Source organism: Schistocerca serialis, chromosome 1, assembly GCF_023864345.2.
Source record: "Schistocerca serialis cubense isolate TAMUIC-IGC-003099 chromosome 1, iqSchSeri2.2, whole genome shotgun sequence".
Lineage (NCBI taxonomy): Eukaryota > Metazoa > Arthropoda > Insecta > Orthoptera > Acrididae > Schistocerca > Schistocerca serialis.
In genome coordinates this window covers 779,992,683-780,011,712 of record NC_064638.1, presented here as the reverse complement: position 1 = coordinate 780,011,712, position 19,030 = coordinate 779,992,683, and the positions used below count along the sequence as shown (strand labels likewise).

The window sequence follows — 19,030 nt, the reverse complement described above, 5'->3', positions numbered from 1 at the left end:
AAAAAGTGGTCAGAGAAAATCTTAGTGCTCACACTGGACATAGTCGTACTGTTCAGTGTTTATTGTTGCATACCACTAGTCTGTCAGCTCTTTCACACACTAGCCATCTTAAAATGTTTTTTTGGCAAGCATTATATATTGCTTTGAACATATTCTAGTTTTGTCACTTTCAGAACATTTTTGTGTTCCAGGAAAGTGAGAAAGAAAATCCGTATCTTTTCCAATATGGTATTCCTTGTGGACTTTGGGAATTTAGAGAAGATCTTTCTCATTTTCTATCAGAACTTTATGGTGGAAATGTGAACAGGTATTTGATATTAATTGTATTTTAACAATTAAAAGTAAAAAAGCAAATAAAAGAAAAAAATAAGAGACTGGATGTTGATCTGAATGCAACATTCAGTATTATCTTGTCTTTATGGCATGTGGGATAGTATGTTAGAACAATACAACATATAATTTTACATATGTTTAAAAGGTGACAATTAGGTTTTTAATAATTTATATTTAAAAATGCAGAGTAATAAAGCTCCAAAAGCATTATGACCATTTTATACAAAACAGTAAAATTACTGAGATATATAATATCAATACTCATTGATCTGAAACAGGAAAGTGAATAGAATCAACACAAAATACAAGGGTTTGTTTATTGAGAAGTAAGTACAGGTATGGCTGAAAATGTCTCATGCCAACATTGCCACCATTATTCTGTTTTGGGAGTGTATTTCTTAAGTTGTTACCTGTAGGCTTCTGCAAATTTTTAATTTCTTGTGATTTTTAATGTACACTAGTTTTCTTGTAGTATCTCAAACTGGTGTTCATTAGGCCCCCGTATTATGAGAAAATAAGCAATCAATATGTGTGGTTCAATATTGAATCATCTAGTGAACCTTAGAGGGTATATTGTATGAATGTATTGTAAGTTACTTCTTTCAAAGGCAAGCTAGATCTCGTAGGAGTTTCCTGCAGAGGCAAAAGTGGACATCTATTTTTGCAAAAATTATAAGAATCATATGTACCCTATACCTGCTGTGTCATCTCCATTCCATGATTTCTTTCGACCTTACGCTTATTTTGAATTTGCACCTTGAGATGGCACCATATCAAAATAATATTAGCAATTGCTAAATATGTATACAAATTGGATACACATTCCAGTCTCCTTCTCCCCTCTCCCTTTGTACAGCTCCTCCTCTTCCACTGTCCCTTTGCCCATCTCCTTCTCCCCCTCCCTCTCTCTTTATCAGCCTCCTCTCCCCCTCCTTCCAACCACCCTCTCCCTGTTCATATGCTTCTCCCCCCCCCCTCTGCCCATCTCCTTCACACCTCACTCTGTCATTTCCTCCGATCCCTGTTTGTTGTTCTGGTTTTCCCGTCCTCTCTGTTGGTCTGCTCCTCCACCCCCCCCCCCTCTGTCGATCTCCTCCTCCTCCACCCCCCCCTCTGTCCGTCTCCTCCTCCTCCACCTCCCCTCTGTCGATCTCCTCCTCCTCCACCCTCCCTCTGCGGTCTCCTCCTCTTCCACCCTCCCTCTGTCGGTCTCCTCCTCTTCCACCCTCCCTCTGTCGGTCTCCTCCTCCTCCACACCCCTGTCAGTCTCCTCCTCCTCCACACTCCCTCTGTCAGTTTCCTCCTGCTCCACCCTCCCCCCGTCAGTCTCCTCCTCCTCCACCCCCCCTCTGTCGGTCTCCTCCTCCACCCTCCCCCTGTCAATCTCCTCCTCCTCCACCCTCCCTCTGTCGGTCTCCTCCTCCTCCTCCACCCTCCCTCTGTCGGTCTCCTCCTCCTCCTCCTCCACCCCCCTGTCAGTCTCCTCCTCCTCCACCCCCCCTCTGTTGATCTCCTCCTCCACCCCCCCTCTGTTGGTCTCCTCCTCCTCCTCCTCCACCCTCCCTCTATCAGTCTCCTCCTCCTCCACCCTCCCCCTGCCAGTCTCCTCCTCCTCCTCCACCCTCCCTCTGTCGGTCTCCTCCTCCTCCTCCACCCCCCCTGTCACTCTCCTCCTCCTCCTCCCCCGTCAGTCTCCTCCTCTTCCCCCCCTGTCGGTCTCCTCCTGTTCCACCCCCCCTCTGTTGGTCCCCTCCTCCTCTACCCCCCCACTATCGGTCTCCTCCTCCTCCACCCCCCTGTCAGTCTCCTTTTTCCTCCACCCCCCCCTGTCGGTCTGCTCCTCCTCCACTCCCCCCCCCCCCCGTCGGTCTGCTCCTCCTACACCCTCCACCCTCTGTCGGTCTGCTCCGCCACCCCCCCTGTAGATCTGCTCGTCCTCCACCCCCCTGTCTGTCTCCTTCTCCTCCTCCACCCCCCAGCCCCCTCTGTCGGTCTGCTCCTCCTCAACCCTACCCCCCTCCCAGGTCTGCTCCTCCTCCTCCTCCTCCTCCTCCTCCCCTCCCCCCCTCTGTTGGTCCACAGCTGCCCCTCTTCCACCCCCGCCCTCTGTCGGTTGCGCACCTCCTCCTCCTCCTCCTCCCCCCTCTGTCGGTTGGCGCACCTGCTCCTCCTCCCCCCTCTGTCGGTCCATTGCTGCTCCTCCCCCCGTCTGTCAGTCCACTACTGCTCCTCCTCCCTGCTCTCTGTCAGTCCGCTGCACCTCTTCCTACCTCCCCCCCCCCACAGTCAGTCACTGCTTCTCCTCCTCCTCCTCCTCCTTCTCTCCCCTGTTGATGTGCTGCTCCTCCTTCTCCCCCCTCCGCCGACCTCCTCCTCCTGCCCCCTTTTCGAAAGTGCTTCTCCTCCTCCCCCTCCTCCCCTCCCCCTTCTTCTCCGACCTGCCCCTCCTCCTCCCCCTCCTCTGATCAGCTCAGTCTCCCCCTCCTCCCCCTCCCCTCCCCCTTCTCTGTTGACCTCCTCCCCCCTCTCTGTCGACCTCCTACCCCTCCTCTCCCCCTCCTCCTCCCCTTCCTCTCCCCCTCATCTCCCCGTCCTCCTCCCTTGATCTACTCTTCCTCCTCCTTCCCCCCCCCCTCCTCTGTCGACCTGCTCCTCCCTCTTCTCTCTCTGTCCATCCCCTCCTTCTGCTTCGATGTCAATCCATGCCCTCCTCCCTCAATCTTACTGTGTGTTGTCATGCTCGCCCCAGTAGGAAGCTGGTGGTCCGAACCCCTTCTTCCAGATTGTAACTAATATGTGTATCTAATTTGGCTGTGATCATTCCAGGTTTAGGATGAGCTTTCAACCCAGTGGTATTGGTCGCATATGCACATGTTAGATATGTTTCACATATATTGATTATATGTCTCACAAATCACCAGCGAATTTTGCCTGTAGTTTCATTTTCACGCAGCTTAATGTTTATCATATTGTGTCTCCTGAACTATGTGGTTTATAATGATATAATATTGCAGGTGCATCCAATGGTATATGTGGCTACTGTCTGTTAAATGTGTTGTGAACAGAGTTACTAGTAAACAAGTAATAAAGTGCAGTGTCATACATGGTGCCACAAGTGTTTCAAGCATCTCAATGTTTGACATCATATCTCCTAAATTATATGTTGTACGGTGATATATTTTTGTAGGTACATTCAACAGCTGATGTAGATACTGTCTACAAAACGTGTTGCAAATAAAGTTGGTGGCACCTAAGTAATAAATTTAAACATTCTGCAAGATGCAGCAGTTTTTCACACATCTCTGTTCATAACTTCAATCTCCAGAACTGTGTGTCATACAGTCATATAATTCTGCTGGTACATTCAGTGGGATATGTGAATACTGGTTGCAGAATGTGTTGCAAACACAGTTAAAAAGTAAAGATTTAGTACATTGAAACATCATGCTTCATGGAGTGGTTTTACTAATTGGACATTGAAAGTGTAGCAAGCAATAATTTTTTTTTTTTTTTTTTCCTTTCAATATGGATTGGGGCTAAGAAATGAAAGAGGAAGCCGTCTGTTAGAATTTTGCACAGAGCATAACTTAATCATAGCTAACACTTGGTTCAAGAATCATAAAAGAAGGTTGTATACATGGAAGAATCCTGGAGATACTAGAAGGTATCAGATAGATTTTATAATGGTAAGACAGGGATTTAGGAACCAGGTTGTAAATTGTAGGACATTTCCAGGGGCAGATGTGGACTCTGACCACAACCTATTGGTTATGAACTGTAGATTAAAACTGAAGAAATTGCAAAAAGGTGGGAATTTAAGGAGATGGGACGTGGATAAACTGACTAAACCAGAGGTTGTACAGAGTTTCAGGGAGAGCATAAGGCAACAATTGACAGGAATGGGGGAAAGAAATACAGTAGAAGACGAAGGGGTGGCTCTGAGGGATGAAGTAGTGAAGGCAGCAGAGGATCAAGTAGCTAAAAAGACAAGGGCTAGCAGAAATCCTTGAGTAGCAGAAGAGATATTGAATTTAATTGATGAAAGGGAAAATATAAAAATGCAGTAAATGAAGCGAAAAGGAATACAAATGCATCAAAAATGAGATTGTTAGGAAGTGCAAAATGGCTAAGCAGGGATGGCTAGAGGTCAAATGTAAAGATGTAGAAGCATATATCACTAGGGGTAAGATAGATACTGCCTACAGGAAAATTAAAGAGACCTTTGGAAAAAAGGAACCACTTGTATGAATATCAAGAGTTCAGATGGAAACCCATTTCTAAGCAAAGAAGGGAAAGCAGAGAGGTGGAAGGAGTATATAGAAGGTCTGTACACGGGCAATGTACTTGAGGACAATATTATGGTATTGGAAGAGCGTGGAGATGAAGATTAAATGGGAGATATAATACTGCATGAAGAGTTTGACGGAGCACTGAAAGACCTAAGTCGAAACAACGCCTCGGGAGTGGACAACATACCATTAGAACTACTGATAGCCTCAGGAGACCCAGTCCTGACAAAACTCTACCATCCCGTGACCAAAATGTATGAGATGGGTGAAATACCCCCATATTTCAAGAATAATGTAATTATTCCAATTGCAAAGAAAGGAGGTGTTGACAGGTTTGAAAATTACCAAACAGTCAGTTTAATAAGTCACGGCTGCAAAATACTAACACAAATTTTTTACAGATGAATGGAAAAACTGGTAGAAGCCGACCTTGGGGAAGATCAGTTTGTATTCCGTAGATATGTTGGAACACATGAGGCAATACTGACCTTACGACTTATCTTAGAAGATAGATTAAGGAAAGGCAAACCTACATTTCTAGCATTTGTAGACTTAGAGAAAGCTTTTGACAATGTTGACTGGAATACTCTCTTTCAAATTTTGAAGGTGGCAGGGGTAAAATGCAGGGAGCGAAAGGCTATTTACAACTTGTACAGAAACCAGATGGCAGTAAGAAGAGTCGAGGGGCATGAAAGGGAAGCAGTGTCTGTATATTGAGCAAGCAGTAAAGGAAAGAAAAGAAAAATTTGGAGTAGGTATTGAAATCCATGGAGAAGAAATAAAAACTTTGAACTTCACCGATGACATTGTAATTCTGTCAGAGACAGCAAAGGACTTGGAAGAGCAGTTGAATGGAATGGACAGTGTCTTGAAAGGAGGATATAAGATGAACATCAACAAAAGCAAAACAAGGATAATGGAATGTAGTCAAATTAAGTCAGGTGATGCTGAGGGAATTAGATTAGGAAATGAGACACTTAAAGTAGTAAAGGAGTTTTGCTATTTGGGCAGCAAAATAACTGATGGTGGTCGAAGTAGAGAGGAAGTAAAGTGTAGACTGGCAATGGCAAGGAAAGCGTTTCTCAAGAAGAGAAATTTGCTAACATCGAGTATAGATTTAAGTGTCAGGAAGTCGTTTCTGAAAGTATTTGTATGGAGTGTAGCCATGTATGGAAGTGAAACATGGACAATAAATAGTTTGGACAAGAAGAGAATAGAAGCTTTCGAAATGTGGTGCTACAGAAGAATGTTGAAGATTAGATGGGTAGATCACATAACTAATGAGGAGGTATTGAATAGGATTGGGGAGAAGAGAAATTTGTGGCACAACTTGACTAGAAGAAGGGACCGGTTGGTAGGACATGTCTTGAGGCATCAAGGGATCACAAATTTAGCATTGGAGGGCAGCGTGGAGGGTAAAAATCGTAGAGGGAGACCAAGAGATGAATACACTAAGCAGATTCAGAAGGATGTAGGTTGCAGTGGGTACTGGGAGATGAAGGAGCTTGCACAGGATAGATTAGCATGGAGAGCTGCATCAAACCAGTCTCAGGACTGAAGACCGCAACAACAACATTTTGTAGGGGTTGTCAGTGAGAAAAAGTTTCATAGAGGTTCGAAATTGTGTGTAAAGTTTGTTGCATATCACTTAAGTGCTCTCATTCTCAAATACACATCATGGGCTACACTGCTTCTTCAGCCCCACCCCTTTGATAGATGGTTCTTACCAGCACAGTTATGATTTCCAGATGGTGATACATTTACCAAGTTTGTTTGAAATCTGTCCAGTGATTTAGGAGGAGATGTAGTGTGTACATAACATACATACACAAGTATGTACCTACATACATACATAATACATACATACATACAACAACTTTTATAAAATTTTAAAAAAGTGCTCTACTAGGTATATAAAAACATGCATAATCAAATGTGCACCATTGTATTAAAATTTCAAATCAGTCGATGAAGAACTGCCGCAGGTTTAACATTTTGAACAAACAAACATTTACATTTTTACCTATATAGATATAGAGTAACAGCCCAGCATAACGCGGTTATTTGGGGACTTGCTTTACTCGGACGGTATAGAGAGCCACTTGTATGAATATCAAGAGCTCAGATGGAAACCCAGTTCTAAACAAAGAAGGGAAAGCAGAAAGGTGGAAGGAGTGAAGAGTTTGACAGAGCACTGAAAGACCTAAGTCAAAACAAGGCCCCGGGAATAGACAACATTCCATTGGAACTACTGACGGCCTTGGGAGAGCCAGTCCTAACAAAACTCTACCATCTGGTGAGCAAGATGTATGAGACAGGCGAAATACCCTCAGACTTCAAGAAGAATATAATAATTCCATTCCCAAAGAAAGCAGGTGTTGACAGATGTGAAAATTACTGAACTATCAGATTAATAAGTCACAGCTGCAAAATACTAATGCGAATTCTTTACAGACGAATGGAAATACTGCTAGAAGCTGACCTCAGGGAAGATCAGTCTGGATTCCGTAGAGATGTTGGAACACGTGAGGCAATACTGACCCTATGACTTATCTTAGAAAATAGATTAAGGAAAGGCAAACCTACATTTCTAGCATTTGTGGACTTAGAGAAAGCTTTTGACAATGTTGACTGGAATACTCTTTCTCAAATTCTGAAGGTGGCAGGGGTAAAATACAGGGAGCGAAAGGCTATCTAGAATTTGTAGAGAAAGCAGATGGCAGTTATAAGAGTCGAGGGACGTGAAAGGGAAGCAGTGGTTGGGAAGGGAGTGAGACAAGGTTGTAGCTTCTCCCCGATGCTATTCAATCTGTATATTGAGCAAGCAGTAAAGGAAACAAAAGAACAGTTCGGAGTAGGTATTAAAATTCATGGAGAAGAAATAAAAACTTTGAGGTTCGCCGATGACATTGTAATTCTGTCAGAGACAGCAAAGGACTTGGAACAGCAGCTGAACGGAATGGACAGTGTCTTGAAAGGAGGATACAAGATGAACATCAACAAAAGCAAAACGAGGATAATGGAATGTAGTCGAATTAAGTCAGGTGATGCTGAGGGAATTAGATTAGGAAATGAGACACATAAAGTAGTAAAGGAGTTTTGCTATTTGGGGAGGAAAATAACTGATGATGGTCAAAGTAGAGAGGATATAAAACGTAGACTGACAATGGCAAGGAAAGCGTTTCTCAAGAAGAGAAATTTGTTAACATTGAGTATTGATTTAAGTGTCAGGAAGTTGTTTCTGAAAGTATTTGTATGGAGTGTAGCCATGTATGGAAGTGAAACATGGACAATAAATAGTTTAGACAAGAAGAGAACAGAAGCTTTCGAAATGTGGTGCTACAGAAGAATGCTGAAGATTAGATGGGTAGATCACATAACTAATGAGGAGGTATTGAATAGAATTGCGGAGAAGAGGAGTTTGTGGCACAACTTAACTAGAGGAAGGGATCGGTTGGTAGGGCATGTTCTGAGGCATCAAGGGATCACCAATTTAGTACTGGAGGGCAGCGTGGAGGGTAAAAATCGTGGAGGGAGACCAAGAGATGAATACACTAAGCAGATTCAGAAGGATGTAGGCTGCAGTAGGTACTGGGAGATGAAGGAGCTTGCACAGGATAGCATAGCAGGGAGAGCTGCATCAAACCTGTCTCAGGACTGAAGACCACAACAACAGCATAGAGAACCCGCAGTATATCGAGAGTGAGCCATGCAATGACAAACTAAGCATGGAAAGATAGGAAGAAAACACAGTGCAATATTCCAGAATAAAATTTTCACTCTGCAGTGGGGTGTGTGTTGATTTGAAACTTCCTGGCAGATTAAAACTGTGTGCTGGACCGAGACTCAAACTCGGGACCTTTGCCTTTCGCAGGCAACTGCTCTGCCAACTGAGCTGTCCAAGTATGACTCACGACTCGTCCTCACAATTTTACTTCCACCAGTGTAGTTGTGAAGATGAGTCGTGAGTCGTACTTGGACATCTCAGTTGGTAGAGCACTTGCCCATGAAAGGCAAGGGTCCCAAGTTCGAGTCTCGGTCCGGCACATACTTTTAATCTGCCAGAAGTTTCAAATCAGCGCACACTCAGCTGCAGAGTGAAAATTTCATTCTGGGAACATCACCCAGGATGTGGCCATGTCTCCGCAATATCCTTTCTTCCAGTAGTGCTAGTCCTGCAAGTTTCAGAGGAGAACTCCTGTGAAGTTTGGAATGTAGGAGATGAGGTACTGGTGAAAGCAAAATTGTGAGGGTGAGTCATGCTTGGTCAGCTCAGTTGGTAGAGCACTTCCCGCGAAAGGCAAAGGTCCCGAGTTCAAGTCTCAGTCCGGCTCACAGTCTTAATCTGCAATATTATACATACTGTGCTATGCTGTACTCAAATTTAAAGAACAGTAGAATTAAAGCACTTCAGAAACTTCCCAAATATGATACAGCAATTAGACAAACTTCACTCAATTGTCAACCAAACAATAACACAAATTTACACTGGCTGTAAGCTACAGTGCATCACTATTCTGTTGTTTTAAAGAAGTCAGTTAGCTTTATTTGGCATTTTATTTCTCACAGTTGCTTTAGTGTGTATTGTTTTAGAATTGGAATCAGAATTTTATTGTCCAACAACATACATACATAAATCATTGATGTAAAGTATAGTAGGCTCGTCAATATAGGTAATGTACTAGGGATACATGCAGTGTGTCAGACAAAGAACAAAGACTATTTTAATTTACAAAAATCATTACAAATTTGGTCAATACTCTACCAAAAACATTTTCATCATCATTTAAAAATTCCATGAATGAATAACATTTTTGCACTAGTTTGACACACAATCTTATCTTCCGTAAACTTAGTTCCATACTGTGAAAGTTTTTCATTTTTCACTAGTTTGACACACAATCTTATCTTCCGTAAACTTAGTTCCATACTGTGAAAGTTTTTCATTTTTAATTATAAACTTTCATAGCCATGTAATGAGGAGTTTGGGAGTAGAGCCTTAATCTATGAGACAGCAGCATGAAATTCTTTCCAGAATGAGATTTTCACTCTGCAGCAGAGTGTGCACTGATATGAAACTTCCTGGCAGATTAAAACTGTGTGCTGGACCGAGACCTGAACTCGGGACCTTTGCCTTTCGTGGGAAAGTGCTCTACCAACTGAGCTACCCAAGCGTGACTCACGACCTGTCCTCACAGCTTTACTTCTGCCAGTACCTCGTCTCCTACCTTGTTAGAGCACTTGCCCGCAAAAGGCAAAGGTTCCGAGTTCGAGTCTCAGTCCGGCACACAGTTTTAACCTACCAGTTTGTTCTTGGTCTTCTTTTGGTTTTTCAGTAATTATTTTCACCCATATACCTCTGTGGTCTGACAGGTAATTGACATTAAATAAGACTAGCTCAAAATCACACTTGTTTACGTTTGTTATTAGATTGTCAAGAAAGGAGAAATGCCTTGTAGGACTTTCATTAGCACAAAGGAGATTGTAAAACCTTAACATATTTACTAAATTAACATTTTTCGCTGTCATTTTCCTAATGTCTATGTTTAGATCCCCAAAAATTAATATTTTGTATTTAGCATACTTTTGTATACTGATTGCAAGTTTTTCTAAACATTTTATAAATTGTTGTACATTACTTCCAGGAGTGTGATATAAAGAAACAGTTATGAGCTGTATACTAGGTATAATCAAAGCAGCTGCTTCAAAAACACCTTTAATGCTTAGTAACTTCAAGAACAGAAAACTTTTAAGTCTGCATCATTGCTAACATATATGGATGAACCCCTGTAAGATTCACTGGGTCTGCAGTAGTATGTAGCTAATTTGAAGGCTGATGGTACATACAGTTTTTTATCTTCTTCCTTTAACCAATATTCGTTTGTACATAAAATCATTCTTTTGTTGCTTTTTAATAGTATACCAAGCTCATCAGCTTTGTTTTTCAGAGACCTGACATTTAAGTGCAGAAATAGAGTTTCTGTCACAGGAGGGGAGGAGTACAGTATTATGGGGCAATGGAGAACATTTAATTGTTTTTCCAGCCGTGGAATCTATGTAAGGTGGCAGTTGGACTTCCTTGGAATAATCCATAAAAAAGCTTCATTTCTCTTTGGTAATTTTTTGGGTTTGCTTGAAACACAGTTGGAAGTTTCACTTCATTGTCAACAAGTTTTATAAGAACATGTTTTCCCAAATCATTTGGTACCACTTCATCATGAGACAAAGATGATACTTTACTTACTGTGACTGGTCTATTCTTTTCTGCTACCTCTGAAGATGATGGGGGAGCAGCTGGTTCTGTTTCTGCTGGTGGAGTTGTAACTTCTGCTATTACTGGTAAAGGAGTTTGTTCTGCCACTGCTGGTGAAGGAGATGGTGTTGCTGCTGTAGGAGTTGGTTCTAATGCTGGAGGAGTTACTTCTGCTGTTACTGATGGTGGTTCTTCTAATGCTGCTGTTGATTCTACTGCTGTTAGTATTTCTGCTTTAGGTACTTCAGCTGTATTTTCTGTTACTTTATCTGATTCTGCATTAGTCATTCCTGGAGGTACTTTCTGTGGTGGTGATACAGGTACCCCTGATGATGATGTTGGTAAGTTGTTTGATGTAATAACATCCTATTTACACTACTTGCATGCCCCAAAAGATTATTCGATATCTTACAATGGCTTCAAAATAGCTGTGGTTAACCACTTTCCTAGTGTCAATGTCACTTGCGTAAGACAGTATTGTCATTGCAAATGCAAGACTGTTTAGTGTGCCAGGTAACTTATATGTGAAGACCAAGATAAGGTTCTTTTTCCTAGAAATAGCCCCAGGAATTTGATATATTCTGCTTCCTTAAGTTCCTGATTTTTATGGATAATTTTGAAATCTCTTAATTTTGACTGTTTGGTTTAAAAATTTGTAGTTTTTTTTTTAAATATAAAATCAGTGTTCAAAACTATATCAAATTCTTGTCAGGTTTCCAGACAGATCAAACTGTCATCTGAACACAATATTTCAGTGGTCCACCTGGCCGCCACCCTCAGGTGAGAAAAGCTGCACTGCTGTTGCCGATCAGTTATCGGCAAGAGCAGCATAGCTTTTCTCACTGATGATGATAGCCAGGTGGACGCTGAAATATTGTGTTCAGATGACAGTTTGATCCGGCTGGAAAACCAACAAGAATTTGATATACTAATACGCCGGGAAAGCCTACACAGTCACAGAGTTCAAAACTATTTGGGGTATCAACAACTCTTTGGGGAATTTGTTCTCTGGTCTCATTTTCAATAAGTACAAATGTATCATCTGCAAATAAAACTCAGTGTGATGTTATATTGAGCAGTAAATCATTTAACTAAAATAAAAACAGGATTGGGCCTAAGATGGAAGCTTGTGGGGTGCCCTGTGAAACAATTTTCCTTTCGGAAAATTTCCTTTACCTTACATTACAGCTACCCTTTGCTTTCTATCTGTTAAATATGATTTGAAACATTTCAAAGCATTACTATTTATTTTGTATATCTTTCTAATTTATGTAAACAGTAGAGAATGGTTTACACAGTCGCACACCATTGTAAGATTGAAAAAAATTCCTGTGACTTTTTGGGATTTGTCCAGAGATAAGCAAATTTTCTCAATATGTTTGATGATGGCATATCTTGTACTCGTGCCTTTCTGGAAGACGAACTGGTGATACTGTAACATTTTGCCATGAAATAAAATATTGAGATGAGACTTGCTGGTTGGTTGTGTACTACATCTTCCTTTGTGCCTTTCTTGATTAATGGCTTCACTATTGCCTACTTTAGAGCATATGGGAAACATTCTTTTTCAGATGACTGATTTATTGTTTCAGATAAGGGTGCTGATATTATACTAGAAACTGTATTAATTACTCTGGTGGGAATTTCATCGCATGAAGTGCAACAACTCAGTTTGGTTTCATTCACTTTGTTACTCCATCCACAAAATCATTTTATGTATGTTATCCTGTTTTTCACACATACTGGGAACCTCATTTATATTTTATTCTTCAGAGTCATCATCCTCATCCTCTACTGCTTCACTGTTCTCAGTCCAAACAACATCAATAATGACCTTGTCATCTGTGATCTCCAAAATTGGTTCTTCATTGACTCTACAAACCAGAGTAGTGGAAGAAGGGTTTATGCAGTAATTAATAATGGTATGCAGTCTTATGTGGAACTTAGATGGGTGTGGAGAATAGCTGTAAACAGTATGTACCTGAATATGTTGTTGTAACAGTGATATCCAAGAGATATAGCTTGATGTTTTGAAGCTGTTTCATTGTGTAGCATCAGATTATTTGTTTTGATTGACCCTAAAATACCACATGGCTTATGATAACATTTTAGGCTGTAGCATGGTTCCCCACACAATGGCACCAATTCGGAATCGAACCTTTCCCATATTGGGATGATAAGTCTTCTGTACATGAAATGCAGGCTATGGCATCATAATATGAAGAAAATTGAGTGGATCTGTTGAATTGGTGTGTTCAAAACTGCAACAACACATCTGCTGAAGGTCTTTGGGATAAAAGAGAAATCTGTCATGTGTCATGTCAGTTTGTCAAAAAGGTTGGCAGCTACTATGTCCAATGATTACAGAAAAATGAAAATTGGAATTTGTATGGAAAGCCTTTCCCTGTTTAAACACAACAACAGCTGCAAAAAAGATTTGCTGCTTGATGTGAGTTTTGGTAGAAGGCTGACAATTTTGGAAAGTACAACCACGTGCATCCGTGGATTTTTTTTTTTTTTTTTTTTTTTTTGTAATCACATAATGTAGTTCCCAAACGCGATAAACATATGTAGTTGTTTAAATTCTTCAGTAACTTTGTTGCTTATAAAGGCAATCTAAAACACAAGGGTTGCCTTTTTAAGTTTTTGTAAATGGCCACTAGATGTGAGATTACTGTTTTAAAAACTATCATTTGTTGTTAATAAAATAATGGCAGCTCAGGAATTTACCATGTAGTTTGTGTACTGCGAGTGTTTAAAGAGACAGCATAATGAAAAAAACTGAAATTTCACACACAAATTTTCATTAGAGGTTTTTTTACAATTTTTGTACCAAACTAAGTTCTTTCTGCAGAACTTCACCATAGTCTTGTCTCATAATGGTGAATTTCATTGTTCCAAAAAACATCAATGATGTGTGCAACATGACTGAAAAGGATCAGCAAATAACTTACCCTGATATGGAATCCTTAGATTTGTCAAAGACTGTAGCATATATGATTTTGTGTGAACATTTAAGTATGAAAAATATTTGCTCACATTGGATTCCACACAATTTGACTTTAGCTCAGAAACAAGCTTATCTCAATTGGTGTGAGGAAAAAATATTGACAGAGGAAAATTAAACTATGTATACAAACATTGTAATAGAGGATGAAACTTGGATATATTCACATGAGCAATAAATTAAGCAGCACTTCACTCTTTTAGTGTCCCAAGATGATCCAATCTGACAAAAGTTGTTTGTTCACAAAGCACTTGTGAAAAAATAATTGCTCATATTTTTAGTTACACCAGTCATGTCATGACCGTCGGTGTATAGGGTCGACAAACAGTTAATGCAGAATGGTATACAATAATTTATGCCACAGTTTTGTCAATAAAATGAGGTAAAATGCAGAAAATGTTGCATCATTCTTCATCAGGAAAACTGTCACACAACATGTCAAACAAATCATTATTTGATGGAGAAAAACATGGAATTAATATGTCAGTGTTCACCTGATCTTTTGCCTAATGACTTCTTTTTGTTCCCGATTTTTTTTTTTTTTTTTTTTTTTTTAAAGTGGACGGTGATTTTCATCACCAAAGCTGTTGAATCTTTACAAAACCTTGTTTTTTTAGGTTATAGCATCAGAGTGCATAATAAAATGTTTCTAGAATTTGTCTCAACACAAATACAAGTGTGTGAATTTAAAACCAAATATTTTGATACTGGTTAAAATGACTTCTTTCATTGCTTCTGTAAAAACATAAAAGATGGCCCTCATAGCTTGTGGCAGAGTAAGCAGAAAACTGGAAGCTGGTCTTTGAGCACCTGTTCCAACAAACCTAATTTAAAAATTTGTATACTATATAAAAATAAATTTCAGCCCAAGTTGTTGGGATTCCGAAAGTGACTTTAGGTCAAGCACTATTGATAATATGATTTTCCCAATGATAATAATATCAAACAATTGCATACTTTATGCTCCAAATGCATGATTTGAAAATTAACTTTGTCCATTTGATTAATTTTGTTCATATATTTTCAAACATTTTAAGTACACTTTAAACTCTTCAGCATGTAATGTCCATATTCCTGAGGAATCTAAGTACATTATTTTAGATTGTGTAATGTAATTTAAAATTTTAAAAAATTGTGAATTGCATAGCAAACCCCTTATGTAGTGATTACGTTGTTTCTTTTAGTTAATTTGTGACATGCTAATTTGATAATTTTAAGGAAAGATCTTGTGCTAACATGTGGGGCAACACATGGTCTTCAGCTGATACTGGGGACATTCCTGTCTCCAAATGCTGTTATATTTGTTGAGGAGGCTACATACATGATTGCATTGTCAGCTTTCAAACAGTATCCTTTGATGAAAATAGTTCCAGGTATTTATATAATGCTATACATTCTTGTTTTATGTACCACTTAAGTGTGTTGGCTGAAATTTGTCTTCAGGACAACTCACAGTATTCTTGTGTGCCCAAGAATTATTTTGTGCTATTTTTATATGGGCCATGCTTTGCGAGTGTCCCTGAAACTGTGGAAATCGTAATGAAGGATATAATTATAATATGAAGTTGTTCATTTGTTGTCTGTAGCATTAGATAATGTAGACATTACAGATGAAAGAATACTCTTTTTATACCCTAAGAATTCAGTGAGTGTATTTAAATTTAAATTCTTGTACAAAGGAAATTTATTGCATCATCTTAATCCAGTCCTTGATTGTGATTTATTTTATTCACCTGGTAAGGTGATTGCTTAATGCAGAAGTGCTCTGCTTGTTTGTTGATATGTATGGACAAGTAATTCGCATAGAACAGAATCAGGATTGACACTAAATTTGAGCTTTAGTAGTTTACTCAACTAAAATAATTCTGTTGTTGGCTCTAGTTAGAATAATAATTTACAGTTAGTTTAAGTGGCAAGCAACCTTTTTATGTTCTGCTTATATGGTGCAAGCCATTCCTGAGACTTGCCCTAGTCCCATATTTATATGATTTATAGAGAGCAAGGTGAGCTTCATTGACCGGATGCCTTAATATTAATAATAATAATAATAATAATAATAATAACAAGGTCGCTGCACTACGCATACATTGATTACCAAAAAGCTTTTGATAGTGTACCCCACTCATGGTTGCTACAGATATTGGAAACATACAAAGTAGATCCTAAATTGATACAGTTCCTAAACATAGTAATGAAAAATTGGAAAACCACACTTAATATCCAAACAAATTCAAATAATATCACATCACAGCCAATACAGATTAAGTGTGAAATATACCAAGGAGACTCATTAAGTCCTTTCTGGTTCTGTCTTGCTTTGAACCCACTATCCAACATGCTAAATAATACAAATTATGGATATAATATTACTGGAACATACCCACACAAAATCACACATTTGCTATACATGGATGATCTAAAACTACTGGCAGCAACCAATCAACAACTCAACCAATTACTAAAGATAACAGAAGTATTCAGCAATGATATAAGTATGGCTTTTGGAACAGACAAATGTAAGAAAAATAGCATAGTGAAGGGAAAACACACTAAACAAGAAGATTACATATTGGATAACCACAGCGACTCCATAGAAGTGATGGAAAAACCTATGCCTATAAATATCTAGGATACAGACAAAAAATAGGAATAGATAATACAAATATTAAAGAAGATCTAAAAGAAAAATATAGACAAAGACTAACAAAAATACTGAAAACAGAATTGACAGCAAGAAACAAGACAAAAGCTATAAATACGTATGCTATACCAATATTGACCTACTCATTTGGAGTAGTGAAATGGAGTAACACAGACCTAGAAGCACTCAATACACTTACACGATCACAATCCCACAAATATAGAATACATCACATACATTCAGCAACGGAAAGATTCACATTAAGCAGAAAGGAAGGAGGAAGGGGATTTATCGACATAAAAAACCTACATTATGGACAGGTAGACAGTTTAAGAAAATTCTTTATAGAACGAGCAGAAACTAGCAAAGTACACAAAGCAATCACTCATATAAATACATCGGCTACACCATTGCAATTTCATAACCACTTCTACAACCCTTTAGATCACATAACATCAACAGATATGAAGAAAGTAAATTGGAAAAAGAAAACACTACATGGCAAGCACCCGTATCATCCAACACAGCCACACATCGATCAAGACGCATCCAACACATGGCTAAGAAAAGGCAATATATACAGTGAGATGGAAGGATTCATGATGGCAATACAGGATCAAACAATAAACACCAGATATTACAGCAAGCATATTATTAAAGATCCCAATATCACAACAGATAAATGCAAACTTTGCAAACAACAAATAGAAACAGTAGATCACATCACAAGCGGATGTACAATACTAGCAAACACAGAATAACCCAGAAGACATGACAATGTAGCAAAAATAATCCATCAACAGCTTGCCATACAATATAAACTAATAAAACAACAAGTTCCCACATACAAGTATGCACCACAAAATGTACTGGAGAATGATGAATACAAATTATACTGTAACAGAACCATTATAACAGATATAACAAATCTGACATCATACTCACCAATAAAAAGAAGAAATTAACACAACTAATCAAAATATCCATACCCAATACAACAAATATACAGAAGAAAACAGGAGAAAAAATTGAAAAATACATCCAACTGGCTGAGGAAGTCAAGGACATGTGGCATCCGGATAAAGTTGACATTATACCAATTATACTATCAACTACAGGAGTCATACCACACAATATCCACCAGTACATCAACGTAATACAGCTACATCCAAACGTATATATACAACAGAAATCTGTAATTATTGATACATGTTCAATTACCCGAAAGTTCCTAAATGCAATGTAACATATACTGTACAGTTAAAAGGAAGTCACGCTTGATCAAAGTCTGCATCACTTACCATTTTTAACCAGACATAACGTCTGAGAAAGGAAAGAAATAATAATAATAATAATAATAGTAATTATAATAATAATAATAGTAGTAGTAGTATACTTTGCAGTATAATTTGTCATCTATATTCTCAGATACTTCCAATAAGAGTGAAATAATGGAAACAGAATGGCAGTTTATCATGTCCACCCTTTATCATTTCCCAAACAGATGTTTCACTTCTGCATAGATTAGATTAGACTAGATTAATTATTCATTCCATTGTCCCATAAAAGAGGGAATCCTCCCGGGTGTGGAACATGTCAGATAAACACATTACAAAAATGTAGTTAGAAAAACTTGAGTTTCATTTTTAATGATCCTCAGTCAGTAAACAGTAAAATTATGTATATGAATTAAATTTAAACTTCTAATATTTACAGGTTTAATACTTACATCTGCTTTCATTAAATCCATCATTCAGACATTTGCTAGTTTCTTGGCTATTACAACCATACTTTAACACAATGGGAAAGCATCTCTGTTTGAAAAGAATGCTTGATTATTAAAGTTGGCTGGGAGTGGGGTTGCCTGTGTTACACGTGGCTTCAATATCCTTTAGTGTGTATCCCATCCACCCCACCCTGCAAATGCCATCTTAGCGATTTAACATTTACGGCATCCTGTTTTATATTCTTTAAAACTGTTTGAGGCACTCAGGTTCTTGCTCAAGTCCAAAAGATATATTTAGCCCAGAGCATTTACTTTGAAATAGGACTTTGTGCAAAAATAATTGAAGAACTCTGGTGTATTTTTTTTTCCCACTGCCTTTGTCTTAAAATAATTCTGTTGTTTGCTATTTGTTTTGTTACCTTCACACCTTAAACATTTGACATTCAAAAATGTCCAAGCAACAACAACAACAGTAAACACAGAAAATGAGTTCAGTGTCCTGTATTTTGTATTTTATCACTTCTCAAGTGTCTAGGGCCGGTATTTCATGCAGATCCCAGTAGAATGGCTTTTTGTAGTGGGCATATGGATATTCTATCAATGCTAATGGTTTTTATGTGCCTTCTGAGATGTTTTGGCACTGCGTATGGTGTGAAAGAACCACTGGGACAACTTTAACTCGTTTTCATGAGAGTCACTGCAGTTAGATTTTCAAGTCTTTGTACCTGGTAAGTTTTTCTAGTTGTTTCTCTTTGATTCTGCTATCACTTAGGATGACAAT

At 39.0% G+C, this 19,030-nt stretch overlaps 1 protein-coding gene across 1 annotated transcript in view; it reads left to right on the top strand.

The window, feature by feature from the left end:
- LOC126483452 (2-aminoadipate transaminase) overlaps positions 1–19,030 on the top strand; it is a 67,797-nt gene that overhangs the window by 14,014 nt on the left and 34,753 nt on the right. The window contains exons 2-3 of the mRNA XM_050106622.1: positions 192–307; positions 15,101–15,255. Of these exons, the coding sequence (XP_049962579.1) occupies positions 192–307; positions 15,101–15,255 (271 nt within the window). The remainder of the gene's footprint in view (positions 1–191; positions 308–15,100; positions 15,256–19,030) is intronic.